This window comes from Octopus sinensis, linkage group LG13, assembly GCF_006345805.1.
Source record: "Octopus sinensis linkage group LG13, ASM634580v1, whole genome shotgun sequence".
Taxonomy (NCBI): Eukaryota; Metazoa; Mollusca; class Cephalopoda; order Octopoda; family Octopodidae; genus Octopus; species Octopus sinensis.
Genome location: NC_043009.1, coordinates 13,570,220 through 13,594,135, shown reverse-complemented (window position 1 = coordinate 13,594,135; position 23,916 = coordinate 13,570,220). Strand labels below are relative to the sequence as shown.

Here is a 23,916-nt window from a genome sequence, read left to right as displayed (position 1 = left end):
ATAACATCCACTTATTTCATGCTACTTGACATGACTGACACATTTATAATAACAAAAACATACATTAACAATGACATAAAATCAGGTCGAAGTCAACACAAACCAACACTGCACATATAGATGGTGGGCCAAATAAAAAAGGGCCTTATTTATTGAGATGCCTCACCCCTGCAACTTTAGTTTATTGTTAACACATTGTTCCTGGGTTTATGAGATTACATTTTCTCTTGTTAGGTTTTCTCGCATTGAAATACATAAAACAAGCCCAAAAAGCTAAAAAAAAAAATGCTAGGGCACCCTCCATTACCAAGATTTTTTATCGAAATCATCCATTTTGGCGTGATAGAGGATGGGGTAAGAAATTGTTTATAATATCATTATTATTGAAGATAACATACTCAAATTTCATATGGAATAGTAGAAATAAACATTCAATACAACTATTTTGTTTAACTTAATGAATATTAAATTAATTGCAAAAAAAAAACAGTAGGAATGAAAGTCAATATACTGTGAAAAAACATTAAATAATGGGCGTCATTTCAGACAAGTTGGTAAGATTTTCCAATTTTTGGCAATGGAAGATGAAACTTTCACCATGGGTATGATAAAGAGGTATATTTACTTCATTTCAGTGACATCTAGGGCGTTAATAGACAAATATTGCCAATGGTTACCTGTGTATCACATATTTCCACTTTTAATACCTCGAGACTCACCTTTACTTATAAAAAGCCGTTGTCCTAATTACCTGATAGGTTGTGCGAATGACAACAAGTGAAAATGTTATCCCCATAGACCCAGAAACAATGTGGTACTATCAAACTAAAGTTGCAAGGGGTGCAACCAAAGTGCACATTCCTGGATCTGGCCCACCGACTACATACAACAGTTAATGCGCCTATGTGTATATGAGTAAAAGTATTCTACAAGTTGAACGAGAATGTATACCTGATTCCGTGTATATATGTAGATATACGTGTAACGGCTTACGAGAATTTAATATGCACTTTAGTAATGGACGTATATATATATAATTTCAGACGTTAGTAGTGATACACACAGACCTGTATATATACATATATGCTTATATATATATATGTATGTGTGTGTGTGTGTGTGTTTGTGTGTGTGTGTGTGTATGTGTGTTTCTGTGTTCATACATGTATGTGTGCATGCTTGTGTGCGGGTATGTGAATCACATACTACTATCCCACTCTGCTTCACAAATCCGGGACTTAAAATGGAACGTCTTGATCACAACAATTTGTGCTTGTACGTGAACTTTCACCTCAAAACTTGTTCTCATATATGAATTTCTCCATCTTTCTTTCTATAAATTCTTCAGATGTATCAAATTTAACATAAATGTAATTCCTAACTTCTTTCAATATATTAATCTAATTTAACATCTCTTACATACCTGTATTGAACAAAAATGATGACGCACCCTAGACAGTATTTTCTTTGCCATCTTTTCTTAGCTTTCTCTTTTTTCTCTTTTGTTTTCTATACTAACAATCTTAATTAAAGTAGCCACTAAGATATGTTTTCTTTCAAACACAACGCACTATCACATTACATCTACTTTGCAACAACTGTGCTCACAAGAGGAATTGAAACAAACTAATTTCTACACACACACACACACACATACATAACAGAGATTCAAATTATTCTCAATGAAGAAATATATATTTTAATTTAGAGATCGTAGGCCCCTTCATCTCACCATATAAAAATAATTTTTATTTCAAATAACTTGGCTACATGTTTATTAATTTTTATTCGTGTATACTTTTCTTGCCATTCCTTTCATTTTATTTTATATTATCACAAGTATATATTATATTTTTAACCCTTAAAATCCTTAAAAATGTTTTAGCCCGAAGGCCGCGGCCATGCTGGGGCACCACCGCTGAATGAGCTACACTAATATGTGAATCCACCTCTGATACGTGGCACTTGATCAACAAGGGAGTTCGATGCTGCTGCCCGCATCTGTGTCTCCTGTCGTGAGGTAGGTTCATCTGGGAACCCCGACAAGAAGAGATCAAGTTTAGTTTTAAAGAAACCCACATCCACACCATGTAAGTCTCTCAGGCATTTAGGGAGGATGTTAAAGAGCTGTGGTCCTCTGAAACCCAAGCTGTTGCAGTATCTGGATCTGTACTTTGATTGTGATGTTGGAATCTTTGGCACCCTATATATTACTAACATAGTTTTTGTAAATTTTTCGTATATTTTTTAGCATTTATATTTTTTATCTTTTATCTTTTATTTCTTACTTTATTTTTGTAACTTTTTATTTGAATTTTTATCTGAATTATGGCTTGTACTGTAGGGTCCAGTGAACCTAATTTAAACATACCTATTTTACACATACTTAAGGGTTTTAGAAAATTAAAATATGGTTTATAGTATTGAACGATGATAAGTGATATAAGGGCCTGATGATTGGGGTTACATTTTAAGAAGGGTTCCATCAAAACACTGAAGGGTTCAGGAACCGGCGTATGTACCTCATGAAACACGTGTAGCCAAGTTATAAAACAGTAGGTATTTAAAATAAAAATTATTTTTTATATGGTGAGATGAAGGGGCCTACAATCTCTAAATTAATATATATATATATATATATATATATATATATATATAACCAGCCGAAATTGTAAAGATAATCTGAACTCGTCTGAGGAAAGAAAACTCTGAATCATCCAACCTTGTTTTTTCCTGTACCTTTTTTGTATCATCTATCTGGATATTTTGCGTTATTGTCCCATTTTTTAACTTCCTTTTTATATACATATGGCGGCGTATGTACACTTTGGTTTCTTATATGTAAGTACATATATATATAAGTTTTGTACGACTCTCTTATTCTTTCATTCTTTCTTTCTATCAGCCCCTTTACACTTCGTTCTTTCCACTCTTCATTCTTTCGTTTCCCGTCTCTCACAGTTCTTGGCTTTCTCTTCATTCTCACCTTCCCTCCTCTTTCATTCCACTCTGTCCCTTTTCTTTTTTCTCGCCCCTCCCTATTCTTCTATCCTTCTGCCTCTACCTCTCTCTCCATGTGACCAGTGTTCGCCCAAACCGTGCCTTTATTTCTTGGCTCAACAACCATCCCTGCAATATCTATGTTCTTCCCCGTGCCTGTCATCTCTTATGTACCTGCCGTAAGATTTCACTACCAAACTCATCAACTTAACTTTATTCGTCCTTAGTCGAAAAACAACTCTTGTTAATGTCATGTTATTGCCTTTGTATTTGTGTACCATTTTTCCTTTTTTTCCGTCCTTGTTTTCGTACACATTTGCTGCTTTCTTCCAAGGAATCTAGTGCTCTTAGCTTAGTTTTTCTTTGGGGGTTGGCCAGTTTGGAGCAATCTCGAGATTAGAGCAATCCCGGGGTCTATAGATTAAGTACCAGTTGACTAGCCTGCTCCTCCAAAATTTCGAGCCCTGTGCCTAAAGCAGAAATGGAAAATTCGGCCGAAATTGCAAAGATAATCTGGAACTCTACTGAGGAAAGAAAACTCCAAATGATCCGTCCTGGTCTTTTTTTTTCTCTTCTTAGTATCTCTTTTTAGTAACTGTCTCGATGTTTTGCGTTCTTGACCCATTCTTTTAATTCCATTATATATATTGGGTTAGCCCATAAATATAGCATGAATTTAAAGTCGGAGGCGGGCGGGATAAACTACCTACACCAACTCGCTATAAAAGCAGGTAGTCATTTCACCTTGGACTTAATATTAGTGCAAGTTTTGAAGAGTGCAGTTCGATTTCAACAGTGATATTTGTTAAAGCTATAATGGAAGTCACATAGGAGAATATTCGGCATGTTTTGCTTTTTGAGTTCAACAAAGGAACAGCGCAACGGAAAGCGCAAGCAATATTAATCGAGTATATGAGGATAGGACAATAATCATGAGTCAGTGTGAAAGGTGGTTCCAGAAATACCAACCCAGAAGCTACAGCCTATAAGACAAGCCCCGTCCTGGAAGATCTGTAGAGCTCGACAAGTACGTCCCACAAAACCTGGAGGAACATCGTAACTGCCGAGGAAAGAGCAACGAAGCTTGGATTTTGTCATTCAACCATTCATCGACACTTGTGTGCCATCGGAAGATGCAGCGGCAAGCTCGCAGAAACTTTAGCACATCGGGCGAAACACTTAACGGTATTTCGTCTGTTTTTACGTTCTCAGTTCAAATTCCGCCGAAATCGACTTTGCCTTTCATCCTTTCGGGGTCGATAAATTAAGTACCAATTATGCACTGGGGTCGATGTAATCGACTTAATCCCTTTGTCTGTCCATGTTTGTCCCCTCTATATTTAGCATCTTGTGGGTAATGAAGAAATAAGAAACTTTAGAACATCGGGCGAAATGCTTAGTGGTATTTCGTCTGTCTTTACGTTCTGAGTTCAAATTCCCCTGAGGTCGACTTTGACCTTCATCTTTTCAGGGTCGATAAATTAAGTACCAGTTGCGTACTGGGGTCGATCTAGTCGACTGGTTTGCTCCTCCAAAATTTCGGGCCTTGTGCCGAAAGCAGAAAAGGAAAAGTCAGCAAATTGTGTCAGGGGGTTACTCACAAAATTTCCGAGTCTAATCGCGCACAAAGCGTGAATGTGTGCTCCCCTTTGCTGTCACGTCTCACGAATGAATCTATTTTGGATCAAATAGTAACTGGTGACGAGAAATGGGTTCTTTATCAAAATGTCAAGTGCTGAGAGACTGTGGCTAGGGAAAGGAGAAACACCGGCCTCCCAGGCTGAAGAATGTCTTCACCCACATAAGGTGTTAGTCGTTTGGTGGGTTATGAATGGTTTAGTCCATTTTCAACTTTTAAACCCAAACCAAGCAATAACTAAGCAGGTCTACTGCGAGAATCTCGAGAGGCTTAAGTCAGCGCTAGAAGACAAACTACCATCTTTGGTTTCAAAACGAAATGTGTTCTTCTATCAGGATAATGCTCGGCTACATACAGCGAAGATGACATTCCGTAGGCTGGAACAGTTTGATTCCCGATCACCCATTTTTGCCTGACTTGAACATCTATTCCGCTGTCATCAAAATCATCGATCCTACGACTGCAAGTCTGCTGCCATAACCACTGAACCACTGCGTCTCCACACACACCTACACACTCATATATATGCATATGAATATGTATATATATTTATATATGTGTATATATATATATATATATATATATATATATATATATATATATATATATATATATATACACACAACACACACACACATATGTGTTGGGTTGGCAACTAAGTTCCCGCCGTGTATTTTAAATTTTAGTATTTGCTGCGTTTTTAAATTTTGGAATCTATTTTTTTCGAGAATTTTATTTTTGAATCATTTGGAATCTTTATTGCTGTTTTTCTTTTTTCTAGTTAATTTTAGTTAATTTTAGTTTATTTTACAGATCAATAAGAAAAACCAGCATTTTCGACACTTCCTTCTTTTTGCTTTTAATCAATGTTCTAAGGCTGCAAAATCTGCTCGTGACATTTGTGCTGTGAATGGAGAGGGTACTATAGCTGAAAGAACCGCTCATGATTGGTATGCCAACTTTAAAAATGGAAATTTTGACCTCAAAGACGCACCTCGTCCTGTCCGTCTAGTTGAGTTCGATGAAGAGCGATTAAACCTACTTTTGCACGAAAATTCTCGTCAAATGGCAAGGGAAGTAGCAGAGAAAATGGAATGCTCCCACATTGCTATAAAGGAGCATCTTCATCCGATGGGAAAGGTTCAGAAATATGAAGCATAGGTTCTGCATGCTTTAAATGACAACAACAAAAATTAACGAGCCACAATCTCTGCTGGATTGCTTGCTCGTCAGCGCTGAACTCATGGACACAAGCAACGATTTCTTTACCGAATCGTTACTGGCGACGAAAAATGGTGCCTGTACATCACTATGAAGCAGAGTAAGGAATGGCTTAGCTCCGGTAAGCAAGCGACACCGCGCTTGAAACAAGATATTCGTCCGCGTAAAACGATGTTGTGTGTATGGTGGGACTGGGAAAGAATTATCCATTAAGAATTGCTTGAACGGAACCAAACGATCAACGCGGAACTTTATGTTCAACAGATGGAACGACTCAACAAGGCTATTCAAGAGAAAAGACCTAATCGGTAGCATGGAGTTATTCTGCGGCACGACAATGCCCGCCTTTATATCGCCAATATGGTAGCCTTGGCTGGGAAGTGCTGCCACACCCGCCGTACTCTCCTGATTTGCCACCAACGGATTTCCACCTCTTCCGATCTCTTTCAAAGGCTATGCGCGGAGTTTCGTTCAATACTGATGCAGAATTGAGAGTTTGGTTGGATCAATTTTTCAAGTCGAAATCGGGTGATTTCTACCAACGAGGTATTGAAATTCTTGTTGAACGTTGGGAAGAAGTTGTAAACAACAAGGGTGAATACATTATTGATTAATTAGTTGATATTTTTATTAAACCTTTTAAAATATTTAAATTAAAAAAAAAACTGCGGGAAAATAGTTGCCAACCCAATACATACAGTTAAGTATCCCACATTTTCTTATGAACTGGTAACTGCTTGACTGTGTACTGTTAAATATTAATAGATATTAAGGCAATAAGGTGATCTTTTCAGGCTCGAAATAGAAGTACCAGTTGAGCACCGATTATCCTCCTCTCCGAAATTGTTGTCCTTCTGCCAAAATTAGAAACTAATATATGTTTATTCATTGGTTCCTAAACATTTTGGGACTGCCGCTACATTGGCACCAAGGTCACATCTCTGATGCCTCACCACAAACACCACAAACATAGACCTCTTCCTGTTGGAAATACAAAACAGTATTTCCCAAGTAAAAGTCAGCCTCATTAACCCGTAAATTTATTGTAGTTATAATCTTAAATAGAAAATTTACTTCTCAGATGTAACTACATTGTTTTTATATAATTCATGAGTTGGGATATACATTGTGCAGGCATATCATGGGAATGTCCATTTGAAATTTTAAAAAACCAGACATGAAATTTTTCAACTTTGGACCCAGCTGAATGCCATGTAAATATGCATGTATGGGAGGCGCAATGGCCCAGTGGTTAGGGCAGCGGACTCGCGGTCGTAGGATCGCGGTTTCGATTCCCAGACCGGGCGTCGTGAGTGTTTATTGAGCGAAAACACCTAAGGCTCCACGAGGCTCCGGCAGGGATGGTGGTGATCCCTGCTGTACTCTTTCATCACAACTTCTCTCTCTCTTACTTCCTGTTTCTGTTGTACCTGTAATTCAAAGGACCGGCCTTGTCACTCTCTGTGTCACGCTGAATATCCTCGAGAAATACGTTAAGGGTACACGTGTCTGTGGAGTGCTCAGCCACTTACACGTTAAATTCACGAGCAGGCTGTTCCGTTGATTCGGATCAACCGAAACCTTCATCGTCGTAACCGACGGAGTGCTTCCAATCCATTCCATGTATGTATGTATGTATGTATGTATGTATGTATGTATGTATGTGTGTGTGTGTGTAGGTATGTACGCACATACATATAACATATGTATATGCATATATACGCATATATGCATGTACAAAATACAAATACACACACTTATACATACATAGATTTACACAAATGTAGGTAGGTGAGTGTTTGTGCATTAATGTATACAAATAAGAATATATATACCGTAGTACTACTTTATATATATATATATATATATATATATATATATATATATATATATATATATATATATATACATATATATATATATACGTATATACGACGTGCTTCTTTCAGTTTACGTCTACCAAATCCACTCACAACACTTTGGTCGACCGGAGGCTATAGTAGGAAATACTCACCCAAGGTGAAACGCAGTGCGACTGAACCCGGAAGCATGTGGTAGTTAAGCAAGCTACTCATGACACAACCATTCCTGCGCCTATATATATATATATATATATATATATATACACCCAAACATATGTATATAGGAGTAGAGCATTACTGAGTCCCATGAGTGGAAGCTGTTGGGCTCTGAAGAGATTCAAGAGAAGGCTTACATCTGTGAGCTGGTTCCGTTCGAGGTTTGGTGCAGGTGTTTCACAGCAGCTACCCTCAGAAGATTTCTGAAGATTGCTGGTGTATCTGCTGCGAGGAGTATAATCAAGAAATATGGGGAGAAAGCAGTTGAGGGTAGTGCTTGGATTACCAGGTCATTTGTGTAAAGCGTATAAGACCACAGAACTGGCATGAGTCCGGTTGCAACGGCACTCAGCTGATGATTGCAGCCGGACGAGAAATAAAGCACGCGGCGGTGTTTTTCTAATATAATAATAAATAATAATAATAATAATAACAACAATAATAATAAAATGAAAGCAAAAGAATGAAACTTGGATATTAGGTAAATAGAGGAATTTACAAATATATAGTTTAGGAGAAACAGTAAGTTGTAATAAAAGAACTCAGAGTTTCATATGCGGGAGCTAAGAGCTAAGATGCATTTCCAACGGCTATTATGACAATAGACGCTATAAAAGAACTGTTGAATAAATGGGACGTTACCGTAATAGATAGGAGAAATATAAAAGATAAAAAGCGCCTATGTGAAAGCGCATGGCTCAGTGTTTAGCGAGTCGAGCTTACGATCGTGAGGTTGTGAGCTCGAATCCCGGACCGGGCTGCATATTGTGTTCTTGAGCAAGACCCTTTATTTCACGTTACTCCAGTTCACTCAGCTGTAGAAATGAGTTGCGACGTCACAGGTGCCAAGCTGTATCTGCTGTTGCCTTTCCCTTGGATAACACTGGTGGCGTGGAGAGGGGAGGATGGTATGCATGGGCGACTGCTGGTCTTCCATAAACAACATTGCCCGGACTTGTGCCTGGGATGGTAACTTTCTTGGTGCAATTCCTTGGTCAGTGTCGTGACCGAAGGGGGTCTCATATATATATATATATATATATAACATATATATATATACATATATATGGAGTTTAATGCAGGTATAATTCAAATACTTTTACTTCCGACACATGTTTCAAAGATGTCATTTTATTTGTGTGATTTTTTCTACCCCGGTAACTATTTATCTAATTTTTCCGTGTTAATTGATTGTTAACAAGGGAAAAATGCACTCATATTAGTAAATATGCCCGCAACTTCATCCTCATACACACATAGATGTATGCTTACTTATATATTGGACATTTATACATATAAATATACGCACACATAAACATATACATATATACATACTCACATAGAAACAGTGAGTAATATGTTTTACTTTAACTTCGAAACGCGTTCATAATTAACCGGCCTTGTTGCTTCATTATATTTATTTTGCCTACATTAAAAGTGTGTTATTTCTCATAGGTTTTATGGTAGTAAAAAATATTTTAGCTTCTATTTCTAATCGGTACGTGGCGAAGCATAAGTCAGACCCGTTCTTATAATTATGTATATGATTATAAAATATTTGTAAAATTAACCTAAAAAGTTTCTATTTCTGTACTGGGTACCTGGTAAAATTATTATTGATTTTACTCTTCATTATTAAAATATATTTTTTGAGTATATAAGCAGTTTGTCTGCGCGTCTCTCTGTAGATTGTCAGAATGATGTAGACACCTGTGAAGCGAACCAGCTAAGTCCCAAAAAGCGATTAAGGTTGTTCAATTTTTTTCAGTCTACGAAATATGGCTAAAGTTTACCCTGGTTATAATTATACCATCTTACAAACTCACACACGCACACACACACACACACACAGACATATATTTGCCCAAATGCATCAATTAATTAACATTGGTATTTTTTTCACCGTCGCGGTATTCAAACAATTTTGCTACTTAACTTCAAAAATTGCTCGCAATATCAACGAAACATTTGGTGAGGAAATGACCAGTGAATAGTTAGCTGGAAAATGGCTTAAACGATCTCGTAGTTAAGACCCGAGCCTTGAAGATCGTGAGCGTAGTGGATGCCCAGCTGTCATCGATGACGGCTAATTAAAGACCATCATTGAGAAAGATCCACGTAAAAACCCACACGAAACTAGCAAAAGAACTCCAAGTTAACCAGCAAACTGCCTGCCGCCATTTGCATGCGATCGGAAAATCAAATAAGCTCGACGAATAGGGTACCACAAGATTTAAATGAAAATAAGAAAAACGCAGATAAGAAATTTGCTCGTCGCTTCTACTCCGTAACCAGACCGATCCATGAGTACAAAAAATGGAAACTCTACAGCCCAAGTGACTCGAAAGACATTAAGTTTTTGGGAAAGAATGCCTGAATGAAGGAACTTGCAGAAGTTGTGTTGCAAAATTTACAAGTGGAGATGTCAGCCTTGAAGATGAAGATCGAACAGGACGTCCAGTTGAGTTTGATGATAAGTTCCTTGAGGCATTACTCGAAGAAAATCTGCATTATCAGTTGAAGAATTGGCAATGAAGCTTAGTTCAAACCATACAACTATTCATTGTTATCTTCAGCAACTTGGAAAGGTTCCTAAACTTGGAAAATGGGTGCTTCATGAATTGTCCGAAAGCAACCGCAAATTCCGAGTTGACATCTGCTCTTCTCTCCATTCTCGTGAACTCATTTCACCCTTTTTGGATAGACTTGTGACTATCACTTGTTTCTTTATTCGAAATTCAGACAGAACTTATGGGATGACCTGGTATATTTAAATCTTGAATTATACATTCAAACTATTTATTGATTACTATAATGTGAATATCCAATATTTAGTAGACATGCTCTTTGCCTTTTTTCGATAATAATACACAATTAGTCATGCTACTGATCAGATGAAGAATATTCTCTTCTGGAATTTCTTGCTAAGTTTCATGCAGTAATCTCAAAAATCTGGTTCTGTGGATTCTTTCTTCTATTTACGAATTGTCCTGTTCATTATGCCCCAGATATGCTACGAGGTTATCCTTCACACTACATAATTGTAATAATAATAATAATAATAATAATAATAATCATAATAATAATAATAATAAATAATAATAATAATAATAATTATGATAATAATAATAATAATAATAATAATAATAATAATAATAATAATAATAATAATAATAATAATAATAATAATACTAATAATAATAATAATAACTATAATATACAAAAAAGTTTTGAAACATCCTATTATGATTCCTCTTGGCTAGTAAATGTTTAACATTCCAGCTTCCTAAAAATGAAGGAACAAATGAACCAGAATATTATCTACCCTGCTTAACAACAATGTATAAAGCGCTAACATCTGTCTTGACTGAATATAACTGGTTTCTTTTTTTTTATCAGAAAGTGGCATATTCCCTAATGAGCAAAAAGTATGTAAACGTGGAATCTATGGTTGTAAAGATCAGCTACTTTACAACCTAGATGATCTTGGAAGATTGTGACAAACGGCACAAAAACTTTTCAATCGCCTGGATAGATTATAAAAAAGCTTTTGATAGTATACCACATACTCTGCGAAATTTCTTGTTCTAAGTATGAGATCATGGAGAACCTCACTGTTTTTGAATAGTGACAATGAATCTCTAAATGCTGGAGATGCAAGAATTTCATGTAGCATTTTCCATTGTGATTCGCTATCAACAATCCTCTTTTGCTTAGCCTCAATACATCTCTCGAAATTGCTCAATGATGTACAATACGGTTATGAATTGTTTGATGAAGCTTTAAATCATCTCATTTACATGGATGATATAAAGCTCTTCGCAAAAAATAACCAACAAATCCAGGGCTTACTAGCGAATGTTAAACAATTCAGTGATGACATCATGATGTTATCTGGTCTCGATAAATGTGCAAAAGCTATCTTTATCAAAGGAAAAATGACAGAATCATCTACCGTTAACCTTGACTAGCAGAACGTCATAAAGGACTTAGAACCAGCGAAGAGCTACAAATACCTAGGGTTATTTGAAGCGGACGGAATCTGACATTTAGTGATCAGGGAAAGGATAAGAAGAGAATGTTATCGCATGGTGAGAGCTATACTCAAAACAGAGCTGAATGCAAGAAACGGGATCGAAGCGATCAATGCTTTAGCCATACAAGCCGTGACTTACAGTTTCAATATCATTAACTGGTCGATTACCGAAATCTGTAATCTTAACAGAAAATACGACAATTGCAGACTAAGGCAGATATAGAACGACTTTATGTATCAAGAAAAGATGGAGGCCGTGGACTTTTACAACTGGAATTAACAATGAAGATTGCTACGATTGGTCTAGACACCTACCTGAAAACTATGAGGACTGGATGTTAAAACTTATCTCAAAACATGAAAACAAGAAAGCATCATACTCAGTAACAAAAGAGGCAAAGAGATATTTAAGTGAATTCCAAATACAACAAATTCCAGAATCTGACGCACGAGAAAGAAGCAGAGAAAATGCTAAGCGCATGAAAACCCGTGTTAAAATGCTGCCTTAGATATTCTTACTGATAAATGGCAAATACCCGAACAGGGCAAATAATGCTAATGTTCACAAAACCCTTTCCCATCAATGGTTAATGGCTTCTAGCTCAAAATGAGAAACAGAAGGGTTTATCATAGCGGTCCAAGATCAATGCTTACAGACCAGAAGCTACCAGACCAACATATATTAAAACTTCAGTTTCCCAACATGTCATGTATGTCAACAACAAAATGAAACCATTGATCACGTTGTCTCCATATGCAGTCTTCTTATACCTACAGGGTATCTCAACAGGTATGATAGAGCTGCAAAATATATTCACTGGGTAATTTGCAAAAGTCAGGACTTGCCACATGATAAAAACTTGTGGGAATACAAACCTCCTCCAGTGCTTGAAAATGATCACATCTCACTCCTCTCGAAGGTCACCATTCAAACTGAGAGAAAAATAAATGCAAATCGGCCAGACCTTATATTGAAAGTCTTCAAACAAATATCATACCTCCTCATTGATATGACTATTCCAATTGACATAAACGTATCTGTCAAGACTTACCAAAATCTGAGCAACTATAAAGATCTTGAAATAGAAATTAGCAAAATGTGGAACCTTAAGACTAAAACAATGCCTGTTGACATAGGTACACTTGGAATAATAGCAAAAGGGGCTGATTGCTGCCTAGCCCAGATACCATAAAACCACAAAATCGCAAAAAATCAAAAGTTAGTACTCATGGGAACTGCCCATATCCTACGTAAAATACTGGCTATGTAATCTCAAATTTTAAAACAAACTCATAATTTTCCTATGTTTTCTTAAACATTCTCTAGAACAATACTATGTGCAAAACCAAATATATTGCAGCGTAGGCATAACACCAACATGAACTTCTAATTTGTTGTCTCATAAGGTCTCTGGGTGAGACTGGGAGCCAAGTACAAATGCAGAGCAAAAGTCAAACATATAATAATAATGATGATGATAATGATAATGATGATACTACTACTACTACTACTACTACTACTACTACTACTACTACTACTACTACTACTACTATTACTACTACTACTACTACTACTACTACTACTACTACTACTACTACTAACTACTACTACTACTAATAATAATAATAATAATAATAATAATTATTATTATTATGATGATGATTATGATGATGATGATGATAATAATAATGATAATAATAATATTAATATATTAATGATAATAATAATAATAGCCCTGATGCAGTACCAGGCAGTGGATTTCGTGGCTTCTGGTCTTAACTGATAATAATAATAATAATAATAATCATAATAATATTATTATTATTATTAATAATAATAATAATAATAATAATAATAATAATAATAATAATAATAATAATAATAATAATAAAATAATAATAATAATAATAATAATAATAATAATAATAATAATAATAATAATAATAATAACTACTCTGATGCAGTACCAGGCAGTGATTCTTATGGCCTTTGATCTTAACTGATTGGAATGTTATCATGTACATGTTTTGTCGTGGTATAAAAGAAAGGCTACTGCAAATATTCTGTTCAATACCACATATTTACTTATCAGTTGCTTGACCTTAACTAGTTGAGCAAACCCTTAGTGGCTGACGATATGTGAGTCTCTGATCACGAGCAGAAGTAGTGGGGAAGCATCATTGAGTTTTGAGATGAATTCTTCGGATAATTCACCTCTGCTTCGTTCAGCACCCCTAAACAAAACCTTATTCAGTGATTTTTGAGAGGGTAGAACTACACAAGCTGAAGAAAATTCTAACTAGGACCTACCTGCAAGGTCATGCTCTGTATATCTTTATATGATATCACCATGTAGCGCACATATTTTTGTGATGCATGTGCTGGATATCCTCTTATCACACGGGTAGTCACGATGAGTATGTTGAGTTGCCTATATTTTCATCCCACTGTCACTTTGGTGGCATTGCTCTCTCACACAAATGAGTTTATTAAAATTAAGATGAGAGTAAATCACCTACTTTATTAAAATTTGGTCACATTCTTTGATCCAAACAATGAGAGTATTCAGTAAAGATAACGCAACTTAATTTATGGTATAGGAGTGCGCATAAAATTATGAGGGCATAAAATTACCACAAGACACCATCATTAGATGGCTGTGGAATAATGAGGGATACAAATATCTCTAAGTGTCGCATGAGGATAAGATAACGAGAGGGTAAGCCACTAAAGACTACGAGAGAATCATTAGGGTGCTGAAACAAAATTAAATGCAGGGATCATCATTAAACCTTAAATACATGGGCTGTGCTAATGTTGAGATATTCAGCTACCTTTCAAGAATGGAAAAAGTTTGAGCTTAATATGTTGGATAGAACTAAAAATGTTCAGAATTAGAATGCTGACCCATTCCATTCTGATCACAATGCCGACCCTCTCCACATACAAAGAAAGGAAGGTGAAAGAGGATTACTGAACGCAGAGGTCACTGTTAATATTCTGATACTGGGTCTGAAAAATTGTTGCGCTGAGTATATAACGAATATTACGAGCAGCCAGAGATACCCCAAAACTGACTGAAACAGTGGGAGAATTCAAAAGGAAAATGAAGAACAGAGCAAATAAATAGAAATAAATGGAACTACGTGGACAATTTATGTAAGACTCCAAGAATATTGGCGATAAAGATCGCTGGCTCTCGTTGGCGAGGGGAACACCAGACGAGAAAGAGAAACTCTAATTATAGCTGCCCAGGAACAAGCCAGCCAAACAAATCTGATAAAGACAAGTAATAAGAAACAGACAGCAGCAAAGATACAATCTACGGTAGAGGATACGACAGTATCAATCATCATTTGATCGAGTGCAGTATATAAGCACAAATTTGGTTTAAGCGCAAACATAGGTGTGAATCGCTGACGATGTTTTTCCCTGCGATTAAACCAGCTTTCCTTCCCCGAGCGTCTGCTGACGTCGTCGCGTTGTTTCTTTATGTTTGTTCAACTTCATCTTTGGGGTTTACTGTATCTATCTATCTATCTATCTATCTATCTATCTATCTATCTATCTATCTATCTATCTATCTATCTATCTATCTATCTTTCTATCTATCTATCTATATATATATATATATAATATATATATATATATATATATATATTATATATATATATATATATATATATATATATATACATATACACATATGCATCAATATATGTGCTTCTGTGTATCAGTTTGTGAATGTGCGAATGTATGTTTGCATGTATATGTATGCTCATATACAGTACATTCATATACATTATATATGTATTCAGTGTGTGTGTTCAAATCGATTATTTGTGTTATTATTATTATTGTGTGTGTGTTCAAATCGCGTTTGCCGCGTGAATGTAAGTGCTATGTTTCTCTTCCGCTTGGCAATGTTTGATAGATTAAAAATTTCATTTAAATTCTCTTGAATAACCTTATTGAATATTATACGAGGAAGGTGATAATTGCTTTACATATCACATCTGCAAACAATCTGGTTGTTTACATTCCATTCTTTGAGACATATTGAAACAGAATCGATACCAATAATTTTGAGAGCTTATGATCTTATAGTTATGAGTCCCAAAACCGTTTTAACAAGAGCTAAATGAGAAGGCAGGTTATAGCGGCATTCAGCTTTTACCGGTTAAGTTGAGTGTGAGAGAATGATGCACAAAATGTGTGTAGCGCTTTCAGTGAAATAAAAGCGGGACGCTTCCATCTAGTCTGTCAATTGTAACATGATACTACCATAGACATGAATAAGGCATCCAAAAGGTAGACTTAGCATACTCCTAATCGATCACACCACAAGGTAGACTATACTTTTGTACTATGATGCAAACAAACGTGTGTAAATACAAATGACAAAAATATTGAAACGAACAGATACAGGTAGTGATCTTAACCTTGTCTTGATGAATTTCAGGCAGGCATAAGGAAATTTTGTCGGTATGTATTTACAATATATCCTAAAGAATTTCATGTAACACTTTGGAAGACACTTGCACCATTAAATCCCCTCCAAGTTAACGAAGTGTTCGTTGCAAACGATTTAAAACACTATGTGGACTGAGAAGGTGAGTGAAGATCTGGTGAAAAGACGTTGTAGGTTTATGCCAAGAGCTATAAACAAGATGTAGGATAGATGAGTCAACAGAGGCAATAAAAATGTAACAAGAGAAAGAAAAACGACAATTAGATATCGAAAGAAAATATGGAAGTACAGCAAAAATGATTTGCTTTACAATATAATGAAAACTGAAAATAGCCATTCCAGTAGAACACAAGAAGCGTTTGAACTGGTAACAGGCTTCCCTAAAGACAACACATCGTAACAAAAACATGATTAAAAATAAAGAAAAAATTCTTACTGTAATAAAGAAAAACTGGACACAGTGCACTCAAAACTATGGCACTAATAGAAAGTTGGTGATTTAAATGTGCTGAACATTCGGGAAACCTCCATATGCTCAGATACAAGAATTTTTTAAAACCCTGAGCGATGAATAAAAGCCACAGTAGACATCCTTATAACTATTCTGTGAGATCTGACATGTCTCAGTAAAGCTCAGCGTCACTCAGAAATAACAGATCTTAGACAGAGTGCATTGTAGCTTATATAACATTAGAATCACTGCTGAGTATATTTTGCATCTCTGCACTCTATATGAAAATACCATTACGCCATTCATGATGGCGTTTAATAGATGAAGCGCGGTGCCTCACAATGGTGAAATTTTTCCTATCCCAGAAGTTAACTCATGCTATATAATAAGTTTACACCTAATAAAAACGAAAGTAATACTAGCACAATGCATCATTGGTGATTCAGTGCAGCAGCAGTATTTTAGAAATACCATTTTTCCTAGTTTTCCTTCAACATTTTCCTGGAGTGGATTTTGAGCAATCATCTTTATGACGAAGTGGATACATTCAGCAACGCAGAAAGAAAATACACAATCGAAAGATATGCTGAAGATATTGGTGAACTGGATGGAGAAATTGTTTGAATACCTTATACATCTAGTGAAACTACCCTCAAATTTAAGACAGAAATTAGAGGAGAAAAGAAACTTCATGACAAATGTCAGGTGTGTTATCTGAACAAACCTTTCATGAAGGATAAACTAGAGATGGAACAGTAAGTTGAAATACAGAGTGATATTATTTATGACAAAATACTACAATCAGGAAGCTTTACACTGACATGTCTGTGCGTATGCCAAATATATACTTTCATTCATAGGCCAAAAAATATCCATATACTTGAGATGAGATTATAATGTAACGTAATCAGTATTACGTTCTTGTGCTGCATCACAAATAGACAGATTCACACAAAACCATGCAGCAGCACATTGGAAAAGGAGAAAAATGGGGTAGAGTAGGGCACAATAATGACGTACGGAATATAGAGGATCAAAAAAATTTAAAAGGCGTGAAAAGAAAAAAATTCAAAAGGATCGAGGAGAAAAAATACAAGGGGCAAGAGGAGAAGAAAAATAAAAAAATAACTAGAAAAAATATAGGAAGCAAGAGGAGAGGAAAAATAAAAAAAAGACTGGGAGAGAAAGAAGGAAGAAACAGAGTGAAATGGAGAAGAAATGAAGAAGAGAAGACGAAAATGAAAAGGAAAGGAAAGAGAGAGAGGGCAAAGTATCAACGTACGGGTTGCGAGATAGCAGAGTAAGAAAAATCAAAAATAGGAAAAACCAGAGAGTTCAAAAGAGTTGAAACGTCCTAGTGTATTGGAGCGATTTCTCATCAACTGAAGAGTCCAGTGAAATCCATGTGTATTTAGGAGAGGCGCAAACTCAGCAGCGTACGCAATGTCACTGTAATATTCGCTTGTAGCGCTATGTACAATTACTGTTCTAAGTAGACGTCAGTGAACGATGGGCTTTTCAAAGGTGAATTATCCAAGACACATTTCATGCAAACAAAGCATTCAAAGGAAGACATACCGTTCATTAGTTTTATGTAATTCATGCAATCAAAAGTAATAACAACGTCATTAAACATATTTCGCAAATGAATTGCTTAAGATTCAAATTAGCCTTTCACCATCGTTACATATATATCCTAATTAATTTCTTTATTTTAAGCCATCGAATTCATTATTTCACCGTTGTAGAACTGAACTAAATTATTATAGAATAGTTTCTAGACAGCACATCAAAGTCAGAAGTTTAGCTCATTACACTAATGATAATGGTGCTATGGCGTTAACAGCGTTTTTTTAAAGGTTCTAACTGAATATGATAGTAACGGACAAATCAAATATGAATTAATATCATTGACTTCAAATAATAGCAAAAGAAATGAGTTACATTATTTTCATGATTAGGCTTTGGTTGAGAAACTGAGACTTTAGAAGGTAATATTTGGAATTCAGTATTTCTGGAGGATCTGGTTCAAGGTATGTTTTCTTCCTTTGCTTTATTTCTTTGAATTGTTATCGTTTTTATTTTAGCCACTAATAGATATCCCAACATACTCAAGCCTCTTTAAATGTTTATGGATTCAGCATATTAAAATAGAATTTGGTCATTAAAAGGGACACCGGCTTGTAGCAACGTACGTAAGCGTCAGGGTGTATACTAACTACAGGAAACTAACGAAACAGACATGTGCTGCATTAGTCATATATTCTTTTATTCTTTTATTTGTTTCAGTCATTTGACTGCAGCCATAGTGGAGCATCTAGTACTTATTTGATCGGTCTCTTTTGCCGAACCGCTAAGTTACGTGGACGTAAACGCACCAACATCAGTTGTCAAGCGATTGTAGATGGTACAAACACAGACATATATATATACGAACATATACATATAGAGAGACACATATATATATACACAGTCATTAGATACATATACGACGGGCTCCTTTCAATTTCCGTCTACTAAATCCACTCGGGCTGTGGTCGGCCCGGGGCTTCAGAAGAAGTCACTTGCCCGAGGTGCCACGCAGTGGGACTGAACCTGGAACCATGTAGTTGGGAAGCAAGCTTCTTACCAAACACCCACGTTTGCCTTCTATATATATTTTTTTTCATTAAAATTGGTATATTTTGCTGACATATATTAACTGAAAATTGTTAGACAAATAGAAATATTGTTATTTCTAAGTCTCTCTAAAGGAGACTACGGCAGCGGTACCGGAAATGAACAGTTATCGCCAAGCTAATATGGCAATCCATAAATATAGGACTAAAGATGCCGTTGATTAGCTCCAAGAGACCTTCACCTCTAACTAGCTATATGACACACGAACCTGTGTCCATTAGAAAAATAATTTGTTCCAAATTATGAGATTCAAAAAATAGAACGTTTGTTTTCTTATAAAAACTTCTAGGTCATTCCGTTACATTTTATTTTAACAGTATAAACATATTAATGTTATAAACTGTTTGAAACTATGATATTATAAACTGTTTGAAACAGTATAAACATATTAATAGAAAAATATGTTGCACTTGTTGCAAGCATAAAAACAAAACCATTATAAATATCTCCCTCTCTCCCCCTCCCTCTCTCCCTATCAATCTGTCAATACTGTAATCGCTCGCCATATCATGGTTCTCCTATTGTGGTTTATTACTTAAACATACGTCGACTCCACCATGGAACAGATTTGCATCTATGATAAAATAAATATATACAAATTATAAAAGATTTTACGATAACATATAGAGTGCAGTACTGTTTCTACTTCGCAGATTGTCACCTATCGTAGGGGAGAAGCGTAACACCTGCGACAATCGACGGATATATATATATGCTTACACTCGCATCTGTGTGTATAGAAACTCTTGTACTTCTAGTAAGACAATCATCTTCTTCTATTTAGCTATAGTGTGCACAGGTTGCTTACTTAACCCTCTGCTGGTCCTATATGTTCTGATCGTAGTTCACTGCCGATAGTAAAATTGTTTGTCCTTCAGGAATTCAAATTCCAGTTTCTTACTTTTGTCCATGATAATTCACAATAACTATCACCGATATATTAGGCCGATCATATCATAGAAAGAAATAATCATTCATGTATATAATGGCTGTAAGTTGTCAGAATTTCCAACAAACTATCACAGGGTATTTAGTTTTAACCCTTCACGCTCTGAGTTCAAGTTCTGCCACATTTGACTTTGTTGTTCATATTTTCTGTGTCAATAAAATGAACATCAATTAAATTGTATAATTGTTATAATCGGCTACAACATTTTGAAAGATTAGTCGCAAGGTCTACAGTCGTAAATAAATCAACCGATATAATAGTGTACTATTGTTAGAAGCCTGGTACTCTTGTTACTCTCTTTTGCTACGCCACAGTTCATGACATGGAAAATATGTAAAAATACTTGATATAAATATCAGTTCATTTATCTAATAAATAAATAAGCCAATGGTTGACCCAAGATATAACAATTCTTTCGGAGACCTGATCTCTGATTACAGTCATGTTTCACCAGACTCTATCGGATATTTTATACGTAGGAATTAAAGAATCAAAAAGAGTTTAAATATGAAGATTTACCACCAGCAATTTTGTCAGTATATAACAACAACAAAGCATTCAACTACATTTGAAGTAAGAAATACATTTGGCAGCAAATAATTATTGTTTAATTAGAATACGTACATTAAGTTGGTTAAGTAAATCTGAAATCTCGTGAAGGATATATAATAAAATTTTAATTCTCCACAAAATTTACATTTAATTTTCATAAAACCATTTCATCAAACTCACTCTATTTGGTGGTTCTTTTCTATGTATATATATTTATATGTTTGTCTGTGATGCATATTGATGCATATGTGAGAGGGTTATGTATGCAAACTAGTGCACATATATGATAGCATGTACATATATAAATATATATATATATATATATAACATACATGCACATACATAACCACGAACGTAAATATACAGTTGTATATATAGAGTGGGGTTTTCGACAAATGTATACATAAACACATATACACATATACATATATACACATAGTGATGAAGCATGCTGAAAAAGCTCTACATTGAAGGCTGGTATAAGTCCTGAATTTCTGGATACGACGAGGAACTATCGATCCAGTTTTATATAAATTGTACAATATAGAGAGATATACCAACTACCACCATAAGAGAGTTGAGTTGTTGATGAATTTTTAATGTCCTTCTTTCTTTTCAATTAGAACTGGTCATATAGAAATCAAAATGTTTCCTCCTAAACAAGCAGTTCGTTACTCTCCAACAGATGTTTTATGATAGATGTAAACACAACGTTCAAGATATGATCACAAAATCTGATTGTTATTGTTGTTGTTGTTGTTGTTGATTTGATATTCTATTTTTTCCTACTCATATTCTTGTTGATGTTGCTTCTTGTTGTTGTTACTGCAGTTATTTGATTTGAAAAAAGTTGTCTTTCTTATTTCCAAACATGGGACGGATCCCGTCAGCCTGCTCAACGTACCAACATCTTATTCATCACTTTGTCCGATTCTTAGATACGCATCTCCATTAGCGCTGTTCACCTTTTTATCATCAACGCTACGTCCCGTTCTTATCGTACGAAGCTGATCGTTTGATTTTTTCAACCTGTTCGCCTTGTCATCATCAACACTTCGGCCAAATCTCATGAACCTTTTTTGAGCATCAGCTTCATCTGACATTCTACCAAAGCGCATAAAGCGTTTTTCTTCGTCACTATTACCATAACCCATTAACTTACTGTCAGGATCACGTCCAAACCTCATAAACCGTTTTTCTTCTTCATCATTGCCCCGTCCAAATCTCATAAAGCGTTTTCCTTCCTCGATTCTATCTTCAAGTTCACTTGGGTTTCTACCAAAGCGCATGAATCGTTTATCATCAGATTTTCCAAATCGCATGAATCGCTTGTCAGGTTCCCGACCGAATCTCATGAAACGCTTGTCACTCCATTCATTGACGTAAGGATCACCGGATTTACCAAATTTCATAAATCTCTTGTCCATTCCGTTTTCACTGGCATCAGCATTTCTCTTCGTAATTTTCGAACTGTCATCTTGAACTGAGCTTTGAGGAATGTTGTCAGTGGATCTCTTTTGTCTATTGTCAACGGTTTCAGCTCTCTGTAAAACTTCCTTTAGCATATCTTCAAATTGTCGATCAGTTCTACCAAATCGAAGGAATCGTTTGTCTTCAAATGGTAAATTTAGACCATTTTTACCAAATCTCAAGAAAGCATCTCCAGAAAGAGCTCTTCCTGGACGAAGAAAGCGTTTGCTCTTTAATCCGTCTTCAGAACCTGCAAAGATATAACGAAAAAGAAGTCTTAAATATTTGTCTCACAAATCACAATTAACATCATCATTATTAATACTGGCATTACTATTGGCATTATTAGAACTGACATTACTATTGGCATTGTTCTAACTAGCAATATTAGTATGTTTTTTTTACTATACTGTTATCGCATAAACTTACCCTATCTCACAATGTATCATTCATATTTTGTCTTCTATGAATACTACTACAACTACGACATTCATAACTATATAAGACCTATCTACTTATACTGAGGTTATTAATACTAGTTCTACAACGTTCAAGAAGTATGGAATCATAATTTACGGGGCTATAACTAATTCGTTTCACAATTCTATGATCAACTATGACCTTTATCCACGCAACACTGAGATATTACGTATTAATACATATTACAAAACCACTTTCGCCTAACAGATATCCTTCGGAAATGAGAGGCTTAGGTTAATATTATACTACATTATTAGCTAATAAATTAAGTCTATTTCAGATTACAGGTTTTGATGTGATTAAGTCTGAATCATTATTTATATAACTGAAATTACAGTGTACCCGCTTTGCTTGAGTAGATGCACCTTAGAGATTAAATGAAATTCTCATACTATCTGTAAATGTATCCTTCCATCCATCTAGCTATCTATCTTTCATTATATATATATATATATATATATATATATATATATATATATATATATATACATAAACACATATAGATATCTATATTACTACTCACGGACGAAAGTACCTATCAGCAACGTTATTGCCTATTTATCGATTTAGTTAATATTTCAATTTATCATTTAACTCATGAAATTCTTTCATACTAACTATCTCTATATGTATCTTTCCATCTATCTAACTATCTATCTTTCATTATATACACACACACATACACACACACACACACACATACACATATATATATATATATATATATATATATATATATATGTACATATATATATTTACATACATATATATGTATGTATATATATACATACATACATACATATATATATATACTCATTAGTAATCACGGACGAAAGTACCTATCAGCAACGTTATTGCCTATTTATCGATTTAGTTAATATTTCGATTT

At 35.2% G+C, this 23,916-nt stretch overlaps 1 protein-coding gene across 1 annotated transcript in view; it reads right to left on the bottom strand.

Annotated features, from left to right (window-relative positions):
- Positions 1 to 21,182: 21,182 nt before the first annotated feature.
- LOC115218445 (FMRFamide-related neuropeptides-like) overlaps positions 21,183 to 23,916 on the bottom strand; it is a 55,206-nt gene continuing 52,472 nt past the window's right edge. The window contains exon 3 of the mRNA XM_029788266.2: positions 21,183 to 22,797. Within this exon, the coding sequence (XP_029644126.1) occupies positions 21,989 to 22,797 (809 nt within the window). The 3' untranslated portion in view covers positions 21,183 to 21,988. The remainder of the gene's footprint in view (positions 22,798 to 23,916) is intronic.